This window comes from Poecilia reticulata, linkage group LG8, assembly GCF_000633615.1.
Source record: "Poecilia reticulata strain Guanapo linkage group LG8, Guppy_female_1.0+MT, whole genome shotgun sequence".
In the NCBI taxonomy this organism is placed as follows: domain Eukaryota; kingdom Metazoa; phylum Chordata; class Actinopteri; order Cyprinodontiformes; family Poeciliidae; genus Poecilia; species Poecilia reticulata.
Window position 1 is genome coordinate 24,782,429 of NC_024338.1, and position 26,297 is coordinate 24,808,725.

Genomic DNA, 26,297 nt, shown 5'->3' on the forward strand with positions numbered 1-26,297 from the left:
TTTTTCTTAAAAATACAAGATTAATAAATAGAATTTAATAGATGTAAAGAAATGTTGTTACACACTCGTGTACAGTAGGTAGCAGTATGCACCTCAAAGTTGCTTGCAATCCGCCATAATAGAAGAGAAGAAGAAGAAGAAGTTCTTCCACTGACCTGAAGGCCCCCGGACCTCATATTGGGAACCACTGTTGACTCTGCTCCATTCATTCCGGCCTCATCTGACTGAGAGGCAGAGGCAGAGGCAGAGGCAGGCTGAGCTCTAGCGGCCAAAACTCTCCTGCAGCTCCTCTCCATCAGCCGTCCCCCTCGGCCAGTTGCTGCTCCCCGGCTGGCTTCGCTTCCCCCCCTCATCTCTCCTCTCTTCGTTCGAGTTGTTTTTGTTGGGTCCGTCTTCCTGTGGCTGTGAGCATGCAAAGCACCGAGCGACACCGAAACAAGACTGCTGCGCCGACATGGACGGAAGGGCTACTTATATTTTACAAATGCACTTTATATTTATTCATCTTTAGTCTGGGACTGAAGAGGAGCGACACGGGTGAGGAGAAACAAACAAAAAAAAAAAAAAAAAACACTCTTTGCGTGATTTTTTACAACACAAGTTAACGGGTTTGTGAAGATATTCAGCCTAAATGACTCTTATTGTTTTCATTTGCTCGTCTGACTTTTAAAAAAACAGCATTCAAAGTGATATTTAGGATTTCTGTGTGCGCGCGCGCGCGCGTGTGTGTGCGTGGTGTGGAATGCTACGATCTAAAAGTCCGAGCATTGAGTGGAACCAGATGTGGAGGCAAATGAGGGGAGCAGAGAACTGGGGGCTCGGTTTCTATATTTTACCGTTTCCTTTGGATCTAAACTCCCGATTGCTTTTGTTTGGCTTCGTGTTCCTGATGGGAATTTAGGTTGAATTCGCAAAGCCACAGACTGTGAAGTGACGCTTCATATTGGCTCCCTGCGGGTAGATGTGACCTTTACGTCCTGACTGTTGCAGGCTGCAATTAACACAGAGAGAGTCGGATCAGACACCAGGACACCCCGGAACCAAAAGAACCTCATTGACACGGTTTGACCATTTGGTCAGATCAGTTTGAAATTTCTCAAAAAGGTTCAAATTGATGTGGAACCAAACAAAAATTATTATTATCTTTTTTTTTTAATGCTACACGCTCTAAGTATATTTTCGTTTCCATTATCATCATGCATTGACTTTACAAACTGACAGCAGACTTTTTGACTTATTTATGGAGGCTTAGTTTTCCATATGCCTTTTGAAGGAACTGCAGATCAGCTGGTTTGTTGAATAAAATCTTTTGGATTTATCACAGTTGGCATTTCATGGGCTCTTTTACAACTTTTTTTATTTATTTTTTTTGGCTTTGTTGTGTCTCCTCTCTGATTTCATTGTGGAGAAAGAAAAGGTTTGTCACATTGATTTATGGGGAGTTCTCCTTATTTTATTTGGCAGATCTTCATTATTTGCCCAATGTGAAGTAAAATGTCTGTAATTTATAAATCCGGGGAGAATTTGTTGGAAAATGTCTGGAAAWGTTCTCACTTTAGTCCAAAACGTAAACCAACACTTTGAYGAATGTCTGTGAATCCGTGATGGGAAGTTTCCGTTCTCCTCGTCTTATTCTGGTTTGTAAATCTGACACCCTTCTCCTGAGGTGCCACTTTCCCATGCTGCCTACAAAACCTGGACACTCTTCGTCTCTCTCTTCCTCCCAAGCTTCTGGAAAAAACAAAGCACTGACAAAACTGATTTTGAGAATACCACTTCCTATTTTGTCATAATGACTAGAAATGATCTTTTGTTTTCCCTGCATTCCAGGTGTGTTTAGGATACGACAAAAGAACAGAAAATGTTTGAGAAAAAACAAATGAAATGAAGGTCTGTCTTATAATTTATGATCTGACATCAGCATAAGGTTATATTCAAAATCCAACTATAATAAAGAGTTCATTGTAAAGCTTTTTTTTTTTTTCAAACTTAATATTCAAAGCTTAAACTTGCAGTTGGTTAGTCAGCCAGCTAAGTTGCGTAAACGTCCTCAGTGACGGAGATTCTGGGAATATCTGACGCTTTTGGAAAACGTTGCTGGCTGCTCATGAATGCCCGTTTCATCTCCTTTTCTTCTTTTGGTAACTGATGTCAGCWTTGCAAAAGAAGATCTTGGTGCCGGGGTAGGAGAGGAGGATGAGATAACAGCAGGAGAGCCGTTGTTGCTTCACTTTGACGGCCCTCGACGGCTTAGGGTTTAATCTGCGAGGAGCTTCCTCTCAGCCGTGTCCTCTCCAGTGTGGATTAAAGCTCCTGTGGGGAATTTTCTTCTTGACTTCTTGAACTCCGACTTCAGGTTGTGGTGCTGTTTGAAGGCCGGTCGGTGTGCGCACATGTGCACAAAAGAGTTGTGTAGGTTGTGGGTCAGGAGAGGGGGAGTTTATGGAAGTAGATGTTTTCTTTTATTCACAATAAGTGAATTTAGACCAAGTTATGTGTAGTTGTCAAGGCAATCATCACTGTTTTCACAAAGCAGCGATGAACTGAMTAAGAGCAATCCTGAAATTCAGGTTTTTACAGTAATGTTCAAGTAGAAAGTGAAAAATAGTGAAAGTTAGCAGATTACTTGAGTCTTTTTGGGTCTTGCRAATGTAGAGCATAGATTTTTAGCATAYTTTGATATTTTATATGCTTATTAGCAGAKCTTAGAGGCCTTGATTGTTGATTTCTCTTCTTCACACRTTTGTATTTGATGGTAACCTGAAACCTTGTTTGGTTTAAAAGCATTCTTACTACTTTTACTATTCAAATAACTCCACATGGTGACTAAAATGTATAGTATCGTCGCAATTTTTTGCTAATTTCTTCAGTGAAATAATTCACTTGTTTTTAATCTTCCTAAAACATTTGCACACTTGCTAGATGTTTCATTCATGAATGAACGAGTCAAAGACAGAACAGTCGTCAGCCTCTTTTGCTCAATGCAAACAAACATGGGATAAAAAATTTTTGCGGCCGATCACATCCGAGGACAGTTTATGGATCAGGATCATGTCTCTGTCTTCCACAGTGAGCCAGGCGTTACGGGTCAGCAAGCAGTGCACCTTATTGGCTCTTTATGTGGTTAAAAGCTGTAAATGCAACTCTTAAGTGCTAGAATATCAGGCCAGACAAGACAAACAATTAATTAAATATCTGATAAATATGCGTTGATAAAGTTTTGCARGATGATGTTAAAAAAAATCAGCAGACAGAAGTGACATTTTGCTGTTATTTAACTTGTTTCCGTTATACTAAAACACAGCGAASTCTTGAATCACATTGTCTTGTTTGTTCTATGCTTTTATTGCCCCAATCACCCCCAGGAGTTGCATTGGCTCCCATTCAAACCAAAGGTGTCAATTTTCCCACAATACAGTGCAGGAGCGCTGCACAAGGATGAAGTACCTTTTTCCATACAAAATCCATCTACCATTTTGTGAAAGAAGGCTGGGGGCAGAGAATAAAAAGGCAGGAAAGCAGATTCAAGAGATTGCAAGTTGAAACTGTCCATCAGAATAATACACATGTATYATGTTTTTTTTKKKGSYAMMAAAAWWRRAWWWWWWRRWWARRARRWTTYMRRAAAAWKSMRRWTTWAAAAAAAATGACAGCTATTGAGAAAATGTTTTAATCTCATTAGTGGTCTTTGCTTCCACTTTTTCCAGTTTGACCCAGTTCTGGTTTGCATTACTTGATTTAAAGCATCAAATTCCATTTTAATTAATGAAATCACCTTCTTATTTGAACTTTTTTTTTATTCCTCCAGCTCCTTAATGAAACTGGGTTGCTATTTTGTCTCTTAAAGGCAACACATTTGGTTTGTCTTGTGAAGGGAATGAAGTAAACAAGTCTGACGTCTCTGTCTCTACAACCAAAGCTTTGTTAAGAAGCCACAAGGTTTTTTGGGGAGTATTTGTAAACAAAATAAAAAAAGAAATGCAGCAAAAGTAATATATTTGGTGGTGTTAGAAAAATATTTGTGGTAATTTGTTTTTTTTCCGCACCTTKCCCAACAAACATGCACACACTGGCTGTAAGGAGCTAAAAAAAGGACATGCGTCAAGTCCTGTCTTTCAAATTACAGTGATTCATATGCCAGGCGTGATGATCCATTGTGTCTATGCATAAAAACAGAAGAAGATGTTATTTGTTCTTGACCGGGCAGTAGGAAGCCAAGGATTTGAGCTGACCGGGGTACCAATCAGTCATGTTTTTTACCTAAAAGCCCAGGRATCTTTCACAAACTCACTTCTGGACCCTGCAGWGAAGGAATGCTGAGGGTTCTCCCCTATTTTGTCTCAACATCAGCTGCAAGAGTGGAGAGTTCYGTTTATTTTGGCAATTTTCCTTTTAAACACTTTTGATTTAGATTCTTGTGTGTGTCTCTCTCTGTCCCAGATAAGTCTCACACTTATCTGCTCAACGGTCTCGATTTGTTGATTACCAGACCCTATAAATGATACTAAAGTAGTTGGAGAAAAACATCTTTTGCTTTATTCTCAAGAGTCTTTATGGCTCTTGAGAATAAAGAGCCACATAGTGGCTCTCTTTCCYACATCTCTTTTTACGTGGAAAACTCTCTTTGAGTTTCCCACTTGATACTCAAAGACGTTTCTCCTAAAAAACGTTTTTAAGCACTGTGTGGAAACGTATCCTCTATGAGAACCAAGTGTAAAATCGCCACTGACTCATGTAGAAGGTTTCAAATTCATTCGGCAGATGAATTTGTTTCCAAGCATCCATCCTTAAAAACCACTGGCAGTTGCTTTCCCAGTACAATATGAACCGGACAAGCAACTGGTACTTCATCTTTTAACACAGTTATGCGTATCTGGTTGTGTTACRTAATGTTTACTCTGAATATTAGAAGGTATTTTAGGATTGCCAGAGGATGAGTTGTTACTACATTACAATGCACAGATTGACATCCAGGACTGAAACTAGTTCAAACCCAGCTGGGCCTCCGCTGTTGGTGGTAACGATCCGGACCCTGACCTCTTAGCTGTTAACACAAAATTCTGTTTTTATCCCTGTTATTGACCGCTGCTGTCGTTTCCGTCTCTCTCTCTCTTTGCACAGCGCCAGTGGAGTCTGATGATTTTGCGTTCTTCCTCGAGGGCACCAACATGTGCCTCGGGGTGATGACTGACTCTCTGAGCCTGACGCCGGGCTGCGAGGAGCCCCTCCAAAGATGGAAGTGGGTGTCTCGTGGGCGCCTGTTCAACCTGGGCTCCTCGTTGTGTCTGGGTTTGAACACCAGGAACGTCACGTACAACTCGCAGTATCCTCCGATAGCCATATACACGTGTGATCGAGAGCCCCCCAGGGTAGAGTGGACCTGGAACTGCGACGAGGTGCTGGAAAAACTCAACAACTTCTTTCAGTCCCCAACGTTCTTCAACGGGTCGACTATGTTTGGCTCAGGCAAATGGAGACTGTATGGTGACGACCAGGATCTCTGCTCCAAGACATATCAGGGTAGGCATCACATGTTTAATGTCACTTATCTGTTGCTTTACTGATGCATCAATGATAAGTTTGGGTTTGTGATAAATATCTAATCTGAAGTCACACAAATCAAAATTACAATTAAGTRTACAAAAAAACCCGTAAGAATATAATAATTAAAAAAATGTAATGGCAAAAAGAAGTAAGACACTGTAGCTTGTTTAAAATTGATTTATGTAAAAAGTTGCCATTTGAAATTTTAATTTTCTCTCTGGTTTTAGAAAACGGTTGAACAAAAAAAACATCTTGAAGTTGGAATTATCTGTGTATTTTCTTTCATCCCAACGTTCTCATGCCCACAGTATTTGAATAAACGTCTCTCAGCCTAACCAGCTGTATATGGTTGATCATTGTTTTTGGCAGAATTCTTCATGTTCATCTAAATTAACTGATTTCCTGGCTTTAGTCTTTGCAAATCCAGTTTTGATGTTGTTTGGTAACAAAGTCTTATTTAAACACCCACCTGAGTCCAAATTTCAGCAGGATCGGGTCAGAGGTCAACAACCTTTACAATGAAAAAAAAATAAAGTTAATATCAAACTATTAAAATCCCCAACCCGAAAGRTCATTCAGACAGATCAGGATTCGTCTCTGGAATCATTTTTCACCACAACTGTCTTGTATTGTGATGAGGCATGTGTCCCTATTTCTTCTCTTGTTTGTCTATATCCTTGTTAGCAAAAATTACTAATGAARCTAATGATWTTGATAGCAATTGGATATGATGGTGCGCATCTATGTTYGSCCCGTTTTGCTATAATACCCCTAAACCAATTGCCTTTAAGCTAACCTAATTGGTAAATATAGTGTAAATCAATCTCAGTACATGTGTTGTGTGAAGACCAAAGCAAACACCAGACAGGTCAGAGAGAAAGTTTTGGAAAAACTTAAAGCAGAATTTGGTTAGAAAACAACTTCCATGTCATTTCATCATAATACAGCTGCAAACCTCCCAAAACATGTTTTTTCACTTTTATCAGACAGTCTCGATCCCCATGGTGACTCTGAGAGAGCTACTCAAGTTTCAGAATGTGTATAATAAAAGTTTATTTTAATAAAACAGCAAATGGYTGAAGAGGAAATGATTAGCAAACTGAATGAGAAGACAATAACAGAAACACAGGACGGTCCTGGAAGGTACCACCCAATAAACATACAATAACARCAACAATTAAACTGTTTGGGTCAAATCAGATTCATGTGTTTGAACTGTTTTGCAATGTAATTTTTTATTTATTTTTTAGTTTTTACAAAGGATTTGCTTAAAAAGGCAGCATTATACATAGTTTATTATACTTTTCAGATTTTTACTTACAAAAAACTAGAAAAGCTTCAAGATGATAAATTGTCCCTGAAATTACTGTGGTAAATATTAACATTTTTCTCTTGAGACCAGTTTTAAGTAATAATRATGCAGGTTTGCCATCTCAAAAATCTATAAACTTTAATTTTTTAAAGAACATTTAACACTGGAACTGGAACATGTTTTAAACAAAATGACCAAAATCAATAAATGAAAACCACAAACGACAGAAACCATAAATGTAATGGTTTAAGAAGACTGTAAAAAAAATTTATATGTTTTGAACTCCTTTTAATTTAGCATGTGATTAACTGATTAATTGTTTATTGYGACGGGATTTAGCGCCATGAATACTTTTACAAAGCACTATAAAAGATACAGAACTCTRGGTCATGAGGTTGGAAATTGTAAAGTTACCTTTTTTATTTAGTCTTTATTTTAAAGGTCAAATTACCTTAAGCAGCTTATTGAACCTCTCATTGAACTGAAAAACCGAAAACAAACGATTCCAGAAGCTGAAYCAAACTAGTCTGGCTCTGACTCTTTGCTTCCTGACTGATCCATTCCACAAGGCACAATGTAATTGTTTCCCCTTTTTTTTGCTCTGGAAATCCTTTCTGTTACTATAAATTAAGGATAACGCATGCAAGCGCATCTCGAACATTTCCCCAAACACATGCTCAGCCACGCAGTGACCCGGCGAGCTGCTCCCTCCTGCGTGTTTCCGCCTCTGTGYGGCAGATGGGCTTACTGTTTGTGGATGCCACAGCTGTATCCGATCAAACGGATAAAGGAGAACGCCGCTTTCAGGGGGATGTTTGAGGAGACGGAGTGGCCCACCAGTGAATGCCCCCGCCAGTGTTTGTAAACTGCCGTTTTCCTTGGCCTCAAGCATATTTGCTTGTATGTAAAGTTTTCATTTCAGATTAAAACTAACCATCGTGGGTCTTAGCTAAGCCTCCTTTCCTGCTGCCTGCGCCGTCCCTGCAAATATTAAATGTTTTGCAGGAACGACTGCAAGCCTCAGCGAAGTCTAGTCTGTAGTTAACAGGTTCTGCTTGACTGCAGCCAAAACCAGAACATCTCCCTGCACGTTTTTCATCATCTCTCCTCTCTTTTTGCTTTCATGTGGCAGGGTAACTGCATGCTCTGAGCTTTTTCACTTTCAGYCAGCGATCTTYGCAAGTTTCTGTGTGAAAGAGTCCTACTGGTGCAGAAGAAATGCCTCTAGGTTTAGTCATGTCCAATACAGCCAGTCAGCCTGAAGCGGGGAGGGAGGACAGAGAGAGGGAAAGCTTTTTCTCTCTGGTTTTATGGCTGCTCTCCCTCCACTGGYTTGATTTGTTTTGGAAAGAAAGCGTCTTCCTCCGTTTCTCCTCTTCTTTCACTGTTTTATCTTCTTGTTTTATTGTGTTTCTAGGCTGGTGCTCTTCCACAACGCCTTCAATTGATGTCTAAAATCTTTCTCGTCTTTCATAACCGATGATTCTTGCACGATAAAAGACATTTAGTCTTGCAAGGGAAAAAAAAAACAGAAGAAACCCAGAGCCCCTCGCCACTGTTTGACTTCCTGTTTTCGTTGTAAGATCATCCTCTGTTTTTGCCTGCTGAGAAAACAAACGCCTCATTTAGGACCCTCACTTTTGAAGGCCCACACAAGCATTTCCAGTCTCTCATACGATTTCTGTCCAGAGATCTACACCATCCAGGGGAATTCTTACGGCCGGCCCTGTTACCTGCCCTTTATGTACGAGGGCCAGTGGTTTCACAGCTGCACAAGCACGGGCCGTGAAGACGGCCACCTTTGGTGCGGAACCACCTTTAACTACGACCGGGACCAACGCTGGGGGTTCTGTCCTGTGAAGAGTAAGTTCTCACCCGATATGCTCAGAACCAGACCCGTGGGGGGAAACTTTGCCGGATCCGACCCGTCTGGCTGACACTTCAGACCTTTGTTCCCCCTCGCAGGCAGCAGCTGTGAGACATTCTGGGATACGGACCCCCTGACAGACAGCTGTTATCAGTTTAACTTCCAGGCCACTCTGTCTTGGAGTGAGGCTCAGCGCAGTTGCAAACAGCAGGGGGCAGACCTGCTGAGCATCGGCAAGCTACATGAGCAGACCTACATCAATGGTAAATAGATTAACTTTATATGTTCTCCTTTTCAAGCCTGAACTCTACAATGCTTTTATTGTGACAATTTAACGAGGATGTGTCTACAAAGCTCGAGGATAGTTGGATTAGTTATTGATGTTAATGATGCTGTCTTTATTTGAAATTTCCATTTAATTTAGCTCAATTAGGTTAATTTAAATTTAATTTGGGGTGCCATATTGAAAGAAAAGGAAGCAGATCCATCTAAACATGGTTGAGTTCATTCCCTTTAATACCGAAATAGATAAATAAACAAAGCTTTAAATGTATCCAATGCAGTTTGATTATGAACTGGAAACAATAGAGCTCGGATTTCTCATGATCAAGATCAGATTCCGTGATAAAATCCATATTTCCCTAAGATAGAAATGTTTTTAATATCTTTGAATAATTAGTCAACTAATATAAATTGGAACGTATGTGTGATTGAACTGCGATGATTTTTATTTTTTATTTTTGTGTGTGTGTAAAGTGCCTCTTATAAAAACAATCTCATCTACAAATATTATGACTGATTTTGCACATTCTTTCAAATTGTAAAATTTTTTATTCTGTTTTATTGGATTATTTGGTGATTCTTTTTATTTATTTATTTTTTGCATCTCACTTGACTGATGAAGTGGTGACCTCTCCTGTGCATATTTAGAATCTAACATTTTTCTTTGTTGGATTTATTGATTTGCTATTCAAATTACAGAGGCGCCATTTTGTTTAACCTCGTGTTATTTCAGAAACACATTTCCTCTGCTTGCAGGTATTCTGAACGCTTACAGCTCTTCTTTATGGATCGGCCTCAATGACTTGGACATCAGTGGCGGCTGGCAGTGGTCCGACTCCTCACCTGTCAAATATCTTAACTGGGATAAAGGTCAGACTGGGAAAGCAGCGCCAACCTCTTTGTTTTTGTAAATTTCCCACAAAGGGCTGCATGCAGACTCGTTTTAGAAACAGCTGAGCCTTATTCAAACATCCGTTTATGAGTGTTACAGCGCGCCCACAGTGAGTTGGTGATTTTTTTTTTTGTTTGTTTTGTTTTTCTAAAGTTTTTGTGTGTGTGTGTGTTTTGCTGAACTACAGAGCATCCGACTCACGCCGAGGACGACAACTGTGCCGTGGTCCAATCTGAGTCGTCGGGACGCTGGCAGAACCGGGACTGTTCTGAAGCTCTGCCGTACGCCTGCAAGAAGAGGCCCAACGCCACTCTGGACCCCTTCACCACAGGTCCATAAATTTAGCTTTCATCAGCTAAATAAATCAGATTCCGTTTGGGTGAAGCCTTTACAGTAAATTAATGGTTTTACTCTACAGATTCATGGACAGATGATCACAAATATGAGTGTAATGTGGGCTGGCAGTCCTTCCAGGCCGGTTGCTACAAGCTCTCGTCAGAGAAGAGCGAGTGGAACGCGGCTCAGAAAGCGTGCCAGAAGATGGACGCCAACTTGGTCAGCATCCACACTCTGCCAGAGCTGGAGTTCATCATTCGCAACTTAAAAAAAGGTGATTTTTTTTTTTTTTTTGATGTAATAGCACGCCACTCTCTTCTTTCTCTTCCTGCAGTTCTCCGAACCTGGATACTGGTTTGTGTTGTAGCAGCTTCTGGAGTTAAGGATTGTAATGGATACACTGACTGGTGCATTCTAGAAAACGATGCCAAAATGATCAAAAAAGTTTGCTTTAGAAAAAGAAAACTATTTAAATACTGGTCATACTTCACGTCAGAGGGGCTTATTACCTCCAAAGTCATCTTGTTGGCGTTTTTTAGGGCATGATTWAAAAAAAAAAAAGTATTAATCGATTTGAATCGATTTTCCTTTGAACGGCCCAATATAGATAAATGGAAAACTTTTATTGATTCTTTTCCCCAAAATTCTACATGACTTCTTGAATAACGCAAGATCTTTTCACACATCGCAAGAGCATTTCACCGCATTTAAATTACGGCATTTTTGTTTTGTCATGTAATTGCATTAGTTTCAATTCTTAATCTAAATACTCATATTTTTACTAATGCACCAAGTTGACAGAATCAAAGTCAACTCAACTGAATCAAAGTCTGTCAAATTGAACCTCAAATCTGGTCCCGGTGAATCAAACCGAATCGATTTTGTTCATCGGAATCGATACTCGGTCAGTATTACTTTTTTTTTTTCTGTCTCCAGACATCGACCAGGTGTGGATAGGCCTCCATGACAGAGAAATGCAAATGGACTTCGAGTGGACCGACCACACTCCTGTTATCTTTACCTTCTGGCACCCGTATGAACCCAACAACTTCCGCAACACGCAGGAAGACTGCGTCTCCATGTGGGGCCCTGTGAGTAACCTCATGTAGTCGCCCCCCCCCTGCTGGGTGTCAATGTGTCCGTTCGGATACGTGAATCGGCCGTTGTGTGCAGGAAGCCCGTTGGGATGACGTCCCCTGTAATGCGACTCTGCCCTTCGTCTGCAAGAAGCCGGGAACAAAGAGCGACGGGAAGCCCCAAAACCAAGAGTGCAAACAGGTATCAAACGTTTTCTTTCATTGCATTTGCTGCTAGAAATTATTACTTTTAAATATCTTCACACTTTTGTTTGTTCATGTTCGTTTTCTTGCCCATTTATGTCAGATAGGATAAAACCCATTTAAAGGACATGATCTGTTTGACATTAGGGGTGTACAATAATTTCAATAATTATTGTTATTAATATAAGTAATACAATAATTTCACGACACGATATACGATATTCTGGTCACGGTGCGATATGTATCACGATATTTGTTGAACAATTTGATACAATCTGATACGATTCAGTGCATTTTTGCAATTTTCTGAAAGATTTTAGAAGGACAGAGTGATTTTAGTGACATTATGTGTTCCATAGACTTCAATTTAGTTAACTGAAAACTGATTAAAAGCACCAAYTACACAATACCTGACTMTGATTGGACAGTCTAWCAGTCTGCAGCTGGACAAAATGAATCAAAGATGCAGTGAGAGAATTAGTTTCTGTCATTTAATTCATGTGGATTTGACATAAAACTCAAAAGTTTAAATGGTAATCCAGGAGCAGAGTGGGGAGATTATCAGCCTCAGTAGACTCTCAATATGCAAATGAGAAATGCAGTCTTTTGGACTATGGGGAAAAAGGTTTTCCTACCTTGGCTCCCGGAGTTAGCCGTGACTGTAAGCTGTTTACTACTAGCTGCTAAAGTAGTGGCTCCGCCTCACCGCGTAGTGATCGACTCCCTGCAGCTACGCAGCGCCGCTATTCCCCTGCTTGGATGTCTGAGTATCTGCCTCTCAGACTGCCAGGATCTCATAGTTCTCTCAGTCTCTGATAGTCTTTGTCTGTTGCTAATAAAAATGATCGATCAGCCATTGTTGTCATGGAAATCCTCCTCACTGCGCCGCGGATTCCGGCTGCGGGTTTTTCCTGCTGAAAACACAGCGCCGCTGCGCGCCCGCTTCGGATGTTATCAAGTAATCCTTTATATACAGAACAGAAACCGCTAAGCTTAAAAACTAATTACGAAGTGAATGCTACCAGGCGAAATTTGCATTAATTTCGCGATCTCACTGCTTTTGCAGCTGCTCCATTCGCGCCGCTACTCCATTCCGCTTCTCTTTCACGGTTATTTGCGCAACTCTACTTCGTTTCTCATCGTTATTTATTGAAGATTTTACATGTCCAAAAACACAGGAATCTAATGTTTCGTTTCGTTTTGTACGTTTGGAAGCTCATTCCCTCTCACATAACCGGAAAAGCTGGGGAATGGTGGCGCTTTTGACATTTCTCTGACGATATGGTTTGCTAATTTTAACATAACTCCGGTTATACTTGGCCTATTAACACAATTTAAAAACTGGTGTGTAGTTTATAATGTGCACTTTAAGCTCAAGTTGAAAGTGAGACTGAGGGAGGCGGAGTCTTGCTGCTAMGCCGTAACAAACTAGAAGTTAAAATGAGCTATAAGGCTATGGACCCCTATGGTTTAACAGATCGATACTCGCGGATGAAAAATCGATACTTTCCGAGGGCGGAAAATATCGATATATATCGCCGAATCGATTTATTTATACAGTCCTATTTGACATTCAGTTTAAAATCCTCAAAAAACAAAAATCAACTCGAACTGGACCAGCTTTGCTAAGCTCATCTCCATCTTTTTGAGACTTTATACCCAATAATCATCGCCTCCTTTGAGACCCTCGCAGCTCATAGTGTAAAAATGTAAACGCATGGTCACTGTCGTAAAAGGAAATCCATGTGTGTGTCCTCGGTGTATTTTTTAGTTCACCCCAGATAGCTTTAAAGTATTAATGCCTTAAACAAAAGTATGTCTGGAGATCAATGGTGGCGTTTTAACTCTCTCCCTGAGGAGCAGTCTGGCAGATTCAATTTCTCCTGCTTCTGGAGATATAGTGTGTTGTTTTTCTTTCTCTGCATAACTTATGTGCTTTATGTGTAAATAAATAAAGAGAGAGTAAAAGCCTAGGGGGGAAAGTTTAGGACTACCAGATTCTAAAACAATATGAAAATCTGAATTTTGTGTTTGCACCGCTTGCATTTTTTTTTCTAAGTGATTTAGTCAGTCATGGTTTTAGGCCCCGATTTTGCTAAGAGATACGCTCAGTGAACTTTTCCACATTCTCTCATTTTACAACCATAAACTTTAATTTTTATTATTGGAATTTTATGAAGCCAAAGTAATGTATGATAGTGAAGTACACGGTTATCTAAATGGTTTTCAAACAAAACTTTGTGGCGTTGATTTTTATTCATTTCAAAGAAGAGTTAGCTTATAAAACAGTAAATATACAGTAAGAGGAAAGACTTAAAACTGAGTTGGGTGTTTCAGTAGAAAAATTCAAAAAAATGCAGTCAGAGTTATTCCAGAGATGTTTAGATAAAACAAGTAATTTGTTAGAAGAGCTTAAAGTCCAAACCTTACTTAAACTTAGAACTGTGGTGAGACTTGAAAATTGATGTCCACAGCGCTCTTCATCCAATCGAACGAGCAAAAAGCAAAGTTGGCAGAGAAATGCTCCCAAGTGGCTTGCAGCTTTCCTTGGAGCAAAATGTGAATTTTATAAAGCTTTCACTAAATCCAAACCCATGTTTCTCTTTCCAGACTTTTTTATTTGCAAAACGTATCCTTTCGCTGCACTACATTGTGTTGGTGAAGTACATAAAGCCCCAATAAAATGCAGTCGTGGTTGTGAGGTGATAAAGTGTAAAAAAAAATATTCAAGGGGCTTTTCACTTTTGATCAGAACAACTCGTCGCAGTAAAACAGGCAGGAGAGGTTTTAGCTTCAGCAGATCTGTCAGCTCAGACTTCGATAGAGCTTGAATGTTTTCCTAATTTGTTTGTGCAAAAATAAATAAAAAATTTAACAGAGTTTATTCTCACAACGTTGAAAGTTATAATTTTCATGCAGAATCTTCCCTCACTTTGCCTGCTGGCAGGAAAAATTTAGTGCAGAAAGTGTTATCTCTGTGTCTATCTTCTTTAACATTTCATTCTGCAGTTACTCACTTCACTATAACTAATTAGATCCTCTGTTTGTTTATTTATCAATATCTGTCACATGTTGCTTCCTGGATATAAAAGAAGCACATTTTTTTCTTCTCAGGGATGGAAGTGGCACAGTCCAGCTTGTTACTCGGTCGGAGAAGATCTGTCCACCTTCGATGAGGCCAGGAAATCCTGTGAGGCGCATGAAGCTGCTCTTATTACTATAACAAACAGGTAGATCTGGAGYACACACAGAGTTAGATGCACAGGAAAGCTTCTTTGCACCGATTGAAATGCTTCGTGCTTCATCGTAAAGATTCGAGCAGGCATTCGCCAGCAGCCTGGTGTTTGGCCACGCTGGAGATTCGTTTTGGATCGGGCTCAGTGACCAGGTTACTCACGGGTCATTCCGCTGGCTGAGTGGAGACGAAGTGACCTACACCCACTGGAATCGAGACCAGCCGAGTAAGTCACACAAGTCAGCTTTAATAACATCTCTATATGAGTTTTGTGTGGTTTTGTAGCCTGATGTTTGAGAAAGTTCTGAAGGGCTGCAAAATTACACGTTTCACTTCCGAAATAGTTATTCTCACACAAATTGCATAGCTGACACTGCTCTGCCTGAAAAAAGAAATCTCAATTTTAATGATAGATGTTGCTTCCTTCACTTAATATGACACATGTTTACAACCTGCAGAAACACTTAGCGCTAGCGCTGAGAACCAACCCCCGTCAGTAAGTCCTATTCAGCTCTGCAGGCAGATGCCACTTTCTTTGGATGGACACACTWTGTGGGTCAATCAGATGCAAAAATAGGCAACGATCACAGCATCATGAGAAAAAAGGACGAGGATCAGGTGCTTCAAAGACTGAGTGTAGTTGCACAGGCCAGTTACACAGACAACAGGAAAAAAAAGGATGTAAATTCAAGCCTGTTTGAAAGAAATGAAAAACTAATYTTAAATGTTTCTGTGTTTGGTTGTTGACACAGAAACGGAGATTGACGCAAATGTTGTATTTTGTAAAGGTTTAAAAAGCCTGCACAGAAGGATCTGATGCACAAAGTACTGCAAATGAAATGTCATCACAATTTTGCTGTGCACAATATTACAGTTGCGGCACACAAGAATTTYCTTGTGAAAAACTAATTTGATCAATAGTTTATAAYTTATAATATCTGTGGCTGCAACAATACCCAAAGCAGAACAACAGTCAGTCTATGTGGAATTTGTTTCATCATTTCATGACTACAAAATRCACCTGAATTTTTGTTTGTTTTCTTGTTACATCCTTTTATRCCTATACACTTAGAATTKAGATAAAAAGGTTTATAATCTAGTAATTACATATTTTTTTCATTATTTAGCAGGAAATAATGTCCAAGAGTGAATTTACTACTTCCTGGTCTTTTATACTTGCATTTTTWAAATATTTTTCTCTTTTGTTTCAGTTKTTTCCATATCTACTTTCTCTTTTCACTTTTCTAATTTCTCTGAATGTTTTTCATTTCAATGTTTCTCATTATCCCTCTTTCTCGGAGGGATAATGAGAGTTCAATCTAATCGACTGTCTGAGATTTTCAGTTCATCAAAACTCAAGGTTCCACTTTGACTCTTTGCCAATTTTGTATKTATTTAGCAAAATAAGAATTGTAACTCCACACATGGAGTTACGGTACATCTTAATAAACCCTTGGCAGAGGAGAACTAACTGTGCTGTAAAGGAAGTTTGATTCATAAGAGACATAATTTCAGAGATGTGTTCATAAAACAGGCATGGTTGAACCGATCCATTCAAAAATATATTGACTCAGTGACTTTCTCTTAGATTGAAGCCTTGGTGCTTTTGTTGATAAAAGGGGAGTTTTTGAAAACCTGAATAAACAAATCCTAATCTTTCCATGAAGTATTTACAGCTTTCTTGGTAACCTACATTTATATGGACAGTAAAATCCTCACATTAATTTACGTCAGCAGATATCTTTACACGTGTGAGAGAGAGAGCAGGTTGATTGTATTAAATACCTGCCAACCAGGAATGAACACATTTTTTGTTTCTTTTCATATAAAAAATGAGAGCAGCAGAGCACGCACAGACTGCGCTTGATGCGCTTTGTGCATTTTGAGAAAAGATCAAACACTTCTCCACTCGTAAGAAATCWGATTTTCCACTCATGYCCCCCTCCACCCATCTGATTTAGCGAACGTCCACGGTGGCTGTGTTGTGATGGTAACCGGCTCCGCGACGGGTCTGTGGGAGGTGAAGGAGTGCGCCTCGGCGAAGGCGAAGTTCATCTGCCGCCAGAACCAGGACACGTCTCTGAGCCCCGAGCCCCCCGCGCCGCAGCCCACCCCCAGCCTCAGCGGCTCCTGTCCCAAGGACTGGAAGAGCAACAGCAACCTGCGCTACTGCTACAAGGTTCATCCTGCACACTTTCACAGCCGCAGCATGAAGAATTGACAAMTCACCGTAAGTTGGGGAAACAGTTTTTGTCGCAGGCGTGAGTGGACTGACGTCAGGTTTGTGTGCAGGTCTTTCACTTCTCCCAGTTGGAGCAGAAGCTGAARTGGCTGGATGCTCACCTGTTCTGCCGGAAACACGGAGCCAACCTGCTGAGCATCAGCAGCCCTGAGGAGGAGCAGTTCGTCCTGCAGGTCCTCCATGAGAATTTTGGGTGGGTATCGACTGTGACATGCAAATAAATGTTGAAACTGGCAAAAAAACGGTTGCAGCATTATATGCCACATTAAAAGAGAAAAAAGGTTTGAAATTTTCAACATGTTCATCAGAAATCCTGGAAATGTTACTTTGTTGTTCCTGTTTTATTACAGAACCCTCTACAAACATTTGAGCACACGGTGATGTTTGTTAAGCTTTAACATCATTTTATCTTTTGGCATATGCTCACAATAAACATTTTTGAAAACTATTKGCACCCAGAACAATTTCTAGAAATTAAGATTCAGTTAAGATTTTTTATTTTTTTAAAAATTAAAATTAAGTTCCATTTCTCCTAGCCACCTTTACAAAATGGGAAAGAAAAGAAAACATGCCAGAAAAGTTAATTAGATGTGTTTTGATGACCTAAATTACATCATCTATAGTCAGAATTATTAAAAAGTTAAAATCAACTGTAGCTGCGACAAAAAATTACTTGATGTGAACCACAGTTCACTCTCGTCACATTTCACATAGTGATTTAAAATATATGTATAAAATATGGATTTATTTTATGTTTTTTTTTTTTTTTTTTTTTTTTTTTTTTACAATTTTATTTATTTTTGATTACACCCACAGAGAGTCAGAAGAGCATGAGCAGCACTGGTTTTGGATCGGTCTGAACCGCAGGAATCCCATGGATAACGGCAGCTGGAAGTGGAGCGATGGACTTCCTGTGGGTGAAAACGTTCTCCAAACATCCATCATTTCCAAAAGAAGTGGACACAAATGATTGAAGGACATGTTGTTTGTTCTCGACTCGTATCTCAGTTAACATACCGGAACTTTGGGCGCTACTACTACAACATCCGGCAGTGTGCTGCGGCAGACTTGGGCACTATGACCTGGCTGGCCATGCACTGTGACTCCGAGTTGGACTGGATCTGCAAGATTCCCAGAGGTATGAAATCAATACCCATTTTTTAATTAAAACCTTCCACTTTTTGCTCATTTATAAGTTCACCATTTTAGATTCAAGTTTCCAAAATGGGTATTGTGGTACATGCTCTCATGGAATTAAGGAAAAAATTTGGACCTGTTTGTTATTAAATCCCCCAGAAGTTTGGTTTCATCTGAGGGAAAACTCTCGTCACATTTCACCATAGGCATGGTGTTCTTTTGCCTAGTCTATTCTTTGTTGGCCAAATTTGGCTTCTTCAGACCGTAAAGCATCTGCTCTCAAGAATCTAGGAGATTTAAGCCAAACCCTTGGATGCTTTCTTTAAAAAAAAACCCAGCCTTTGTCATTTACTGAAGATCTTTAGTCCAGAGCCACAGAGAATACAGAAGACTGGAACAGAATCGGTAATAAACAGAAATACCTTTAGAGTTTCTATCAKCCTTTAAAGTTACAAGTACAAAGCTGAWGCTGTGGATTTTTTTGCTGCTCTTTTCCTGACTGGTACCTTTGTACAATTAAAAGATCTTGATCTTTTTTAACGTCTTTGCAAACAGCATAGGCAGCTGGACTTCTGCTCCAGTGTCATTAGTGGCAGGTGTGAACATGAAGGCTGAACGCTGCTACTGGACCGAAAGGTTTTAAAGTGTTGGCTTGATGTTGTATGCACATATTTTAAAGGATATTGCAGATGTTTTTGTTGTTGTTTTTATGCAAGTTGTGCAGAATATATTACATTACATTAAATGTGGAAAATTTTCTTAAATATTTACTTTTCTCTTTGTTGTAACTTTTTATTTCTAGTGCATAACACAAATCTGCTCTTTATTTCAGGTCTAACTTATTTTCCTTGTCCTTTCTCTTTTTCAGGAAGTGTTGAGCTGGAACCAGAAGTGACAGAAGGTCTGTYCAACTTATCCTTTTGGTTTCAATTTTTATTTTCACACACTGAAATTTGTTCTATTGTCTGTTAGGAAATACTGCTCCAGATTGGATCACCTTTCAGGAGGCTCAGTATAGGTTTTTCGACCATCGCACTACGTGGGATCAGGCCCAGAGGATCTGCTCCTGGTTCGACTCCTCGCTCGCTTCAGTTCACTCAGCTGAGGAGCAGGCTTTCCTGGCCAACAATTTAAGCAAGGTTCTGCAGGTTTTTCGATATTTCTAATTATTTCAAAGAGGCTATTAATTAGGTGTAGCAATAGGAAATTGGTAAATTAATTGCRTGATCAATTAAAATGAGCACAATAATTTCCATTCTGATAAATATTTTTCAACGTGCGATTTAGTTTACAGTGACATTGTAATCCATTTTATTTATGGTTTCAATTGTTTGTGGTTTTTAGTTCCTTTTTTTTTGTTTATTGCTGCTCAGTGGTGGTTTCTTTTGAAAATGTAATATGTCTTCCAGTTCCAGTGTGGAGTGTTCTGTTAAATATAAAGTTTATTCATCTTTGAGGGGACAAACTTGCATTGTTATACCATTATCAGTGCATTACTTGAAAATAATAATATTATTGTTGATCACAGTCATTTCTGGTACAATTTGTCGTCCAGTTTTATGCCGTTATCATTATATTAGTTCAAAATGGTCTCAAAACGACAATATTATCATTTATCACAATAATTTCTGGGCCAATTTGTTCACACTGCGGAAAAGATACKTGCAAATTCATAATTGCATCCCACCATAGCTATTTTTGAGCGTTTGTCTTCTACCTCCCCCGACAGARAAAGTCCGAGCCGAGCTGGTGGCTTGGGCTTTACACCTACGAAAAMGACGGWCGTTTCCGCTGGTCCGACCACTCTGTGCTCAATTACGTTTCCTGGGCGCTCGGCAAGCCGCAACCAGTCAGCCGCGACCGCAAGTGCATTTACATGTCAACCAGCAAAGGTAAAATCAGCCAGAAAATAGATCTGATCAGACTAAACCACGTACGAGCGGATGTACAACAGGTGAGATTGTGTTTCTGCCACATGTAAACAGGAGACTGGGCGGATCAGAAGTGTCACTCCGACTTGCCTTACATCTGTAAGCAGGTGAAGGAAACCGGCACTATTCCTCCGACGCCATCGTCTCCTCATCCGCCTTCTGGCTGTCCTACTGGGTGGTCGCCCTATCAGCATAAGGTGCATCAATACTACCTCGATTTCAAGATAATTTATGTGTTGCATCAAATTACTGAAACAAAATCTATGGTGTCTTAGTGTTTCAAAGTTTTTGAGTCAACTCGGGTCACATGGTCTGCAGCTAAGCTCAAATGTGAAAGCCAGCGAGGCACACTGGCTCTGGTGTCCAATCATTTAGATCAAGGTAACTACAAGTCGTGGAGTAAAGGCACGATCAGCAATGCAAAGCGGACRTGGTACAGCTGATTCTCTCCTCCCCAGCTTTCATCACCACCTTGTTAAAGAACGTCAGCACTGACCTCTGGGTGGGTCTGACCTCAGACTCCAAAGGTCACTTCCGGTGGACCAAAACCGGCCTGCTCAGCTACACCAACTGGGCGCCAGGAGAGCCAGTCGACAACAGCGGCCCCCATCACAACAAGACGCCGGTATTCCCAATTGTCTCTATTCAGGTTGTGCCTTCGTTGGCGTTTTGTTGCCGTTCTGACGTCTCACCGCTGCCTCAGGGAAACTGTGTGGTGATGATTCACGGCAACCCAGAGAGGAAAACCGGGATGTGGGCTTCCCGAGCCTGTGAGATGACGCCGTTGGAGAACAATGGATTCATCTGCCAAAAGCAGCCAGGTGCGGCGATGATCAGCAACAGCCAGAAGAGAGGCGTGCTGTGGATGAGTTCGCAAACGCTTCCTAATCGTCATGTCTGACTTCAGATCGCAGCCTGCCTCCGGCTCCGGCCCTCATTCCCTCCTCCCTGTCGGAGCCTGTGGAGCTGGGAGGAGTGACGTACCGGGTTGTGCAGAAGCGCCTTGACTGGACTGGCGCTCTCTACCTCTGTGAATCTTTGAACGGGACGCTAGCGGTGGTGAAGGATCCGTACCAGCAGGCCTACCTGACTCTGCTTATCAACAGCCTGCACCAGCCAGCCTGGATTTCGCTCTATAACTATGGCGTAAGCCCACAAACTCACCRATCTCTCATTCCACTTCTTTGACTTTGTTTTTCTTGCAGTCTAACAAATCCGCCTGCTCTGTCATGTCTGCTAGGGACGAAGCTTTACGTGGTTAGGCGATGAAGAAGTGAAATACTCCAACTGGAAAGACGGAGAGCCAAATCAGATGGCTGGATGTGGACACATGACCACCACAGGACAGTGGACCATGACTCCCTGCGATGCTAAATTGGATGCTGCTATATGTGAAATTAGTGGTTTGTATCTCAGCCCACACCAAGCAAACCGGTGGCTTTTTTTGTCACAATCTCAACAATTTAAATTAGTTATATATTGCTCTAATGGTAGACAACCGAGTTCTGATTATTAGTACACATGTGCTGTAGTTTAATAGWTCTTTTTTGCACTTTGGTCAATGTGAGATGCTTTCTAAATACATTTTGATCAATTTTGATTCATTTAATTGGCATTTTCTTGTGTCTTTCTGTTCTAAAGGAAACTATAGGTCTCTGTGTCATATTGTAATGAAACCACAGTGAGACTTAACTCATTATTAACTGAAAGAGCTTAAAAAAAACACATATAATGTTGACGTTTAAATGAAAAAAAGCAAAATGTCAAAACTGTACAAACTGTACTGCAAGAAAAACAAGAAAAACATTAAACTAACTGCTATTAAACTAACCATTTAAAAGGATTACAAGAAGTTTAGCCCCCTGTTCAGCAAAGTGCATAGTCATGTGTTTAAAAGCATTTGGACATTGTGCCGTTTRTTCACTTCATATTTTTTTTACTTTTCCATCCTTACAGATGAGCCTGTGACCCATCAGTGGATTTACCCCGGACTTTGTCCCCACTCTGTGGGAGAGTGGGCCTGGGTTCCCTTCAGGAACCACTGCTACGCTTTCAACCTGCAGCTTCTTAAACTGCAGCAGGACGCGCTCGCATCCTGCAAGAAAAGTGAGAAAGCTTTACAGCAGCAGCTCTGAGCCGCCCCCACTTACCCCACACAGCCCATACGCTTAACCCGCCACCTCGGACTCTCTCCATAGTGAAGCTAATTAACATGACATCAATATCCTCATAGATTTACTGAGCATGTGGCCCAGTTGTTCGATTTAGTTTTGATCCATCTGTGTTTGTGTTGTTCTCTTTTCCATCAGTGGGAGCAGAGCTTCTGTCCATCCTGGACGAGGCAGAGAACAGCTTCGTATGGGAGCACATCCAGAGTTATGCAGAACAGGCAAAGGGAGCTTGGCTGGGCATCAGCATGAAAGGTCCAGCAGCACTGCCTTCACAGCTTAAAAATACAGGCTTATTCATTGCACTTTCATTATTTTTTGATCATTTTCTTTATTGAATATGCTTACATTTTAAGTTAATATTTCATTAAGGAATTCTGATGAGCAGCTCTTATCACGAAGCAAGGTGACCCATCCTGCAAAGCGTCATTTGTTTGAAACGTGTTGTTATCAATCAGTGCAAATTGRACAAAAGAGCATGAAATATACTTAGCTTGGTTAATGAGGAGATTAAATCCAATAAAGCTGCACAGCTGAGGCAGAACTCGGCTGTGCAGGTGTCTTTTTTTTTTTTTTTTTCCTCCCCAAGTTTCTCTTATCACCCTTYGTGCTCCTGTCACAGAGAGACGCCTTGTGTGGAACGAAGACACCGAGATGTCGTTCACCAACTGGGAAACGCGTAAGGTGGCTTTTTCGATGCTTTCCATCAATTCCTGCTTCTTGATCCAGAGTAACAGCGGCCGGTGGACGCCCGACTCCTGCCGAAATCGTACACACGGGGTGATCTGCAAACGGCCTCGCAGTACGTACACACAATGAACAYAAGACAGTCGCAGTTCATGCAATGAATTGCAAATGTACTCGTAACATTTTCTTTTTCACATTTCTTTCAAGTTACAACCACAAAAGTTTTATTCCATTCCAATTTCACGACTTKGTGAACTATTGTACTCTGCAAGTTACGCTTAAAGCATTTAACGGCATATTACCAGCGCATTTGAAAGAGACTTATTAAAAGCATTTATACTTTGAGAGAATCAGAGATTAAAAGAAAATCTAAAGTCAGAACTAAACAAACAGAACGTTGTGTTTCTGTTTAGGGAACAAATTTGTCTAAAGAAATCGAACAAAGAAGACCAACTTTTACTTTTAAGAAAATCATAAAATGTTATATTATATCAACATATAATGAAATCCATTGATTCGGAGTAGTGCTGCATCTTTACACATTAAATATGAGTATATTTTTTCTTTGCTATTATTATTTTTATACGTCCACATTTCCTGTTATGTGTTTAATGATGTATCTATATGGATGGTTGATTGATAATTAGTTGTTTATGGCATGTCAAGTTGACTTTGGAGAGAATGGGTAAATTATGTAAGATATTTTTTTCTTCAAATTATTTTCCATGTAAAACTTTTATGTTAACATAGAACATGTTCATTTTAAACTGTAAATGGATGAAATAAACAGAAAACATTAAATAGCATGAAATATTTTGAAAGCTATGCATCAYTCCCTTTCATTTCATAGTTACGTTCTACCTTAGAATAGAATATAAACAGCCTTTATTGTACCACAAAGAGGAAATTCAGGTGTAGCAAGAGCAGCAGATACATAGGTTCACACAAAAGGTTGTAAAATTGTTAAAAGCCRTTAACAAAAAACAAGATAAGCAATAATAATAATAACATACTGTACAAGGCTATAACAGAACCTCAGATAGTCATTTAAAACCAAGATAAAATGCATGGACTGAAACTCCTTCAGAAACTGTTTTCTTATTAATTTTGTACTTTTTCCATTTGTAGGTGCAGACTCATCCTCCACAACATGTAAATAGCTTTTCATTTATTTGATTTCTTTGATTGTCTTCTGCACAGCACTAAAAATTGCTTCATTTTCCCCAGTGGACGTCGACCACCTGCCCACTCTGATCGTCGTCATAGTGACAGCGTTGGTGCTGCTTCTGCTGATAGCCGCTGTGATCTACCTGTACCGGCGGCGAACCGCAGGGTCTCGGGGTTCCTTCGAGGGGGCGCGCTACAGCCGCACCAACTCGGGCCTCGACGAGCAAGCCGAGAAGAACATCCTGGTGTCCGACATGGAGCTGAACGAGCAGCCGGAGTAACTCTGGACCGACCCTGGACTGGACCCCAACTGGAACCGGAGAGACTCAGATTCTTTTCTTACCCTTTTCTTAAACCAAAACTCTTTTTTTTTTTTTTTTTTTTTTTTTTTTTTTTTTTTAAATGCCGAAAAGCTGTGTGGAGCACAGCAGATGTTTCCATTTTTAAACTGAATATCACTATAAAAAAAAAAAAAAGCTACAAATCGGATACATCCGTCTGCTTTTTCTAAAATGCGTAGGCAGGTCACAATTGATCGACTGTGAACAGGTTTATTGCAACTGATTGCAAAACCAGTCTGATGAAATAACTTCTTGCCTGTTTCCAACGTCAGTTTTACCACACAGAGTTTTCCAGTCGTCTTCCTACTCGGACCGAAAAGACTAAAATCCACTTTGTTTCCATTGTCGACCACATTCCTCTAAGATTTCTTTTGTGTTGTCATGTCAGTATTAACCCAGACTTGAATGCATTTTTTTTTTCATTTGTTTCATTGGATTTGTCGTTATGTGTGCAGCTGTAGAGAAGCGTAAGCCGTGATGCGTGTGTGGTTTTCATGAGCCTGCCTCTCTCCCTCTTCTCCGACCTGACACGTCAGCAAAGGCTGTCAGGCGCAGGAGGAAGAAAAGAAGTCAAGATGTGAACACGCTAAAAGTGTTAAAAAAAAAAAAAGAAAAAAGGGCTGCTGACCTCGAACTGTCTGAGGGCGAACACTATAATTGTGCACATAAGTAGGACTTTGCATTGAAAGCTGGTCTTTAAATGGACTACATTGTCTTTTTTTAGTGCAGCACACACCCGGGGGGGTTGTTTTGATGCATGATAAGAATTTGGAGCCATCAAAGCCTGAAATTCATTTTGTGGCGTGCAGTTTCTGCTCTGTGACTCCTGACTTTTGTTTGCCTTGGCTCTTTGTGCCTCCATCTGGAGCTGATTCGGCAGGTTTTTTTGGGGGTATTTTTTATTTTTTTTGAGCGCAGTCATTGTGTTATAAAAAGAGGTTTGTCATTTCAAAGCGGTCTAATGCTTCGTGTTTCATCACGTTTCYGTTTGTTGCATCAGCTCGGTTTTTGCTTTGAAGATGCACATTCTCTTTTTGTTACCTGGAAGCAGCTTTACTGCTCCTGCAAAAATCGCCAACACTTGAACTCTTTGACCGGCCGCAAAAGAAAAACATCTTCAATCTTGTATATACATATTTCAGTGCCAAAGAGTTTTTTAAAAGCCAAATTCGGAAACCTACCATCTGTAGTGTGTTTTTGACATCTTGTTAAGATTTCAAAAATGTAACCTCCTTCTCCTGCTCTTGTCTCTGAGTGCATTTCTCTCCCTCTCTCTGCTTGCAGGAATGCTTTGGAGCCATTTCAGTCTGAGGCTTTTGGTGTTTCACTAAGCTGCTGTGAAAAAAAAGGGGAGAAAAAAAACCCCAAGATTGAGGGGGAAGGGAGGAGGTGTGAGTGTGTGTGTGTGTGTATGTATGTGTGTGAGATGTGCGTATGCGGTCTCCAGCTGTGGAATGTTGAGTCGGCAAGAAGAGCTCAGTGGCACGTCTGGAACCAATCAGAGAAGGAGAGCTTAGGGACACGAAGGGTCAGAATGGGGAGGGAATTTAAAAAAATGGGGGAGGGGGGGATGCAGGATGGGGGAGTAAAGGGAGTAAACGGAGGAGAGCAAGGAGGAGTCGGGGATGTAGGTAGAGGAAAGGAGGAGTTCAACGGAGGCAGCATGTCCTCTGCTGGTGGATTCGTGTACAGGTCGCAGCAGCTGATCAACCCGGGAGGATTTAATGATGTAATAGTGGGCTCGCTTCGTTCCCCGTTGTCTGTGAAACAGGCCTGATCTCCCTGTGGGTAATAAACCCAAAGGACCTGTTGGAATTTCTAAGAATTTTTGTGACATTTTTTTTATAAGAAATTAATAAAGTTTTACGTCCTCTGA

The 26,297-nt window shown here is 40.5% G+C and overlaps 1 protein-coding gene across 1 annotated transcript; it reads left to right on the forward strand.

The window, feature by feature from the left end:
• The first annotated feature begins 155 nt into the window (after positions 1-155).
• On the forward strand, positions 156-26,297 carry mrc2 (mannose receptor, C-type 2). Its single transcript, XM_017306422.1, has 29 exons — positions 156-537; positions 5,122-5,520; positions 8,546-8,719; positions 8,822-8,986; positions 9,762-9,875; positions 10,085-10,228; positions 10,316-10,507; positions 11,170-11,324; positions 11,407-11,511; positions 14,628-14,743; positions 14,826-14,974; positions 16,710-16,927; positions 17,041-17,183; positions 17,807-17,903; positions 17,999-18,128; positions 18,996-19,028; positions 19,100-19,275; positions 19,863-20,019; positions 20,113-20,255; positions 20,334-20,439; positions 20,517-20,683; positions 20,762-20,879; positions 20,966-21,204; positions 21,299-21,461; positions 22,015-22,164; positions 22,368-22,481; positions 22,849-23,028; positions 24,042-24,065; positions 24,141-26,297. The coding sequence occupies exons 1-29, from the start codon at positions 411-413 to the stop codon at positions 24,359-24,361; spliced, it is 4,419 nt and encodes a 1,472-aa protein (XP_017161911.1). The 5' UTR covers positions 156-410; the 3' UTR covers positions 24,362-26,297.